Genomic DNA, 3888 nt, shown 5'->3' on the forward strand with positions numbered 1-3888 from the left:
GAGGAACTAAATGACGATGCAGAAGTTAGACTGCAACATGCATGCGCAGTCCGCTGCTCAACCACTGCGGACTGCGAAGAATTAGAAACCGCTGGGAGTAACTCATCCAGCAGAAAAAAATAAAATAAAATAAAATAAATCCTGGTAAAAGCGCACACTGGACCGCTCAGGGTAAAACACTCACATAGTTCAGTTGATCTGTTTGGATCAGACAGATCCAACTGACTGATGAATTACCACATATTTTTCTGCAGATGGGAACCAGGAGGAAGTGCGTTCAGACCCCAGGGGGTGAAGTGATGCTAATTTAAGTGAAGTCGCTTAGTTTAATTTATTAAAAGTTATTGGGGCCTCAGTCAGTGGTTTTTGTCACTACGAGAAAAATGTAGATGCATTTATCTGCTTAATCTGTGATGGGATCTGGATTCACGGTGAATATTAACTAAACCGCATAAAATGCGACTAAATAGACGATGTTAATATGATTGTAATTTCATGGATAAAAATACTACATGACCGATTTTTTTTTATGTTGTCGGTCAAGATAACGGATAACAAAAAAAGTCTAGCGCCACCTGCCGCCCTGACACCAACTCACACATCTTCATTCAGTCTTACTTGTAAATCGCTTTTTCTTTTCTTGGACGTTTTGATGTTAGCTTGTCGATGTCTCAGTTTTATTCGCTGGGAAAATCAATAAGCAGCTTGAGGTGCCTCTGCTGCTCTCTAGTGGCGAGAAGCCGTAATGTTGGCTGGCAACAATCGGAATGCATTGTGGGAGATGTAGTTTGTAGTCAGTTCGTGCTCAAAACCTATTTTAAGTCAGTCATCAGCCTATAAAATGCTGGGAGGGGCACATAAAATGACATGGTGGGCCACATGTGGCCCGCGGGCCTTGAGTTTGACACATGTGCTTTAGTTAATTGGGGCACCATCAGAGTAAACATGCTAGTCTCTCATGAAGGAATAAATGTAACGCTTCTGGAAGAACCTCCTCACAGAAACCACAATAAACACACACCATTCACTGAGAGTTTATTAGCTATATAACTCAAATTTACACCAATAATGCAATTTAACTCCTAAGAAAAATAAAAATATTGAATAAGTGAAGGATCAAAACAAATTAATGAACAGCATATGAGGAAACAAAATGGAATACTGGAAAACAGCTTCAAGACTGAGAAAACAAAAAACACAGAAAATCAGGACTTTTGAAATAAGACTTACACATACTCAACAAAAGTCTTCATGTTTAACAAGCACATTATTGTCGAATTAGGACATAAAGTTCTGCTGGAACTCAGTGATAGAAGTTAGTTTTTTTAGCATTTTTAAAATAAAAACTTCAACATTTCATAGTTACTATTTGTAATTTAAGTTTGTTATGGAAGGTCAGTATCTGTTCAGTTTCCCCAGATGAGAATCAACAGGAACACAGGCAGATGGTGACTTTGTGTTGATTTCTGTCATGTATTTACAAACATCTTATTATTAATTAATAAGTTATTTATTAATCAAATTTACAAATAAACACAGACACAAACATTCATATGCTGGTGACCTTTGACCCACACCAGATGGTGTAACAGACAGAAGGATTTAATTAAAAGGCTGCATGACACAAAAATAACTATTTGGTCGTTTTTATGGAACAGAAACGCATAACTTAAGTGTTACTGGAAGCTCTTAAATAATTTTAAGTTCAAACCTGATCCACATTGGGACTAGCTCAACTACAAAACCTTTGGTTCTGGTCCGAGACATTTGAAACAGGAGTTTAGTTCAGATTTTAGTATGGTTCCTCCAAAGGTTTTGGTTCTGCAGCATCTTCCAGGTCCTGATGTTACAGATAAAACAGAGGAGCAGAATTCCTGATGAACTTCTCTGGAACCGGACCTGAAACCGGAACCATTTCTAGGTTGATTTAACAAACCCGTCTCTCTGTAATGCAGGATCTCAAGGTTTACCGACCAACAACATTTTGTCCAGAATCCTTCAGACTCAGATGTTGGACTCGTTGGACATCGAAGGACTTTATCCTCTGTACTGCCGAGTGGAGCAACACCTGCAGGACTTCCCCAAGGACAGGTAGAACCCGGCCAACCAGAACCAGAAGGAAAACCTGTCCCTGCAGGTAGACCTGGACTCTGACGTCTCTGTCTGTTTGCATCAGGACTGGCCTCCAGATAGACGGACCGTACGACCAGAACTTCTTGGAGAAAGTGCAGAAATGTTCGATGGAGGACGACGGCTCTGTGGAGTACGCTGCTGCCAAGGTCACATGGTTTCCAGTTCTCCCAGTAACACAGACACACTGGAACAGTTTATTCTTTATTTTCACTCTTGAAGCCAAATTCCAGTTTTGCTCTTTAAACAAAAATAAACAACAGTGTCATTTAACAGAAACTAAACCCAGAATGTTTCCATGATGATGAGCAGCAGGGATGACGTCAGAAAGAAACGCTTTATTGATGCTGAAGATTTTAAGTGTCAAACACTCCATCACTAACAGTTTTATCCTCCAGATCAATAATTTCTATAGACTTTCTCAAAACCATAGCAGAAACTAAAGATCTGCTGAGATGATGGAATGAAAACCTCTGAGTTTTCTTCTGCAGTGCTTATTGGTCTGGTCTGATCAATAAGGTTTTATTAAGCTCAGCGCAGTGAATCATAGAGTTTATGATCAAAGTCAAATAAACTGGATTTCTGGAGGCCTTAACATATTTGAAAACTCACCAAACATGATGGTCGCATCAGGCCTGCGTGAAATTTGAGTATTTTAAGGTCATCGCAAAACTTGCAATAAAAACAGCTCAACAGCGCCACCTGGCAACATTCAAAACACCCTGGGCATTGACCTTACTTTATTGTAGAGGCATGAACATCGCAACACTTCTACAATTTCCCAAGACATACAGAGAAGTCTCTGACAGCCAATTTTACACCCAACAGAGAGAAAATACTGCAGATTATCCTGTTTCACCCTGTTTGTAATCTAAGATTGAAACTGTATTCACTAACTGCTGATAAGCAAACATAATGTGTGCCTACAGGAAGTATTCGCCAATACTTCGACCTTCAAGACCCGACCTGTCTTGAAGGTTGGGTTTCAGCCAAACTTTTAAGACATGCTGCTGGACTCGCATTGGGTCTATTTGGAAGATTTGTCAAATGCGCCCCCTAGTGGATGGGAGCGGGAGAGTGTTTATGATAGCTGGCGGTTACTATGAGAGGCGCTGAGCTGCGAGAGCCGTATGAGGCTGCTGGCAGCTTTAATTTGAACTTTCGTTCTTCATACTGAGAACATCAGAGCTGCTGTTTCATCACTGAGATATTCATTGTCAGGATTTTTACTATATTATCAGTGGCAATGAATGGAAACATCTTGCCAGTGAAGGTGTGTGTGAAGGTGTGTATGTGTGTGTTAGTGTCCAGATCAGAGAACGACAGCTTTCCTCCGTCCCAGTCCAGATTCACTCTGACCCTCTGGAGTCTTTTCTGGACATAAAGGAATATGAGAGGAGCTGGTGGAGAACATGCTGAGTATTTACTTTCATATAACCCGATACCCAACCAGCCAGACGCTCTGTCTCCCTTTCTTTGGACAGACTCTGCTGACACACCGAGTTCCCAGTATTCACTGTCTCCAACCTCAATATCCCAACTGTGGTTCCCTGAGTTAAAACCCTCAGAGCTCAGGACAGAACGCCACAAGTCATTAAACCTCTCTGGATTATAAGGAAGCTGCTGTTCCTCTCCATAAATCAAACTAGTCAGATCCTCAAACAGGTGGAGCTCTGGATTTGCCGTGTTTGGGTCCAGAACCAGAGGAGTGTAGGTCACCATGCCCTTCATGTTGCTCCAGATGTTGAAGGCCAGGTT

At 41.2% G+C, this 3888-nt stretch overlaps 1 protein-coding gene across 1 annotated transcript in view; it reads left to right on the plus strand.

Annotated features, from left to right (window-relative positions):
* The window catches only part of ippk (inositol 1,3,4,5,6-pentakisphosphate 2-kinase), a 33767-nt gene that overhangs the window by 21154 nt on the left and 8725 nt on the right, over positions 1-3888 (plus strand). The window contains exons 11-12 of the mRNA XM_007574951.2: positions 1956-2091; positions 2177-2279. Of these exons, the coding sequence (XP_007575013.1) occupies positions 1956-2091; positions 2177-2279 (239 nt within the window). The remainder of the gene's footprint in view (positions 1-1955; positions 2092-2176; positions 2280-3888) is intronic.

This window comes from Poecilia formosa, unplaced genomic scaffold (assembly GCF_000485575.1).
Source record: "Poecilia formosa unplaced genomic scaffold, Poecilia_formosa-5.1.2 Scaffold365, whole genome shotgun sequence".
NCBI classification, from domain to species: Eukaryota; Metazoa; Chordata; class Actinopteri; order Cyprinodontiformes; family Poeciliidae; genus Poecilia; species Poecilia formosa.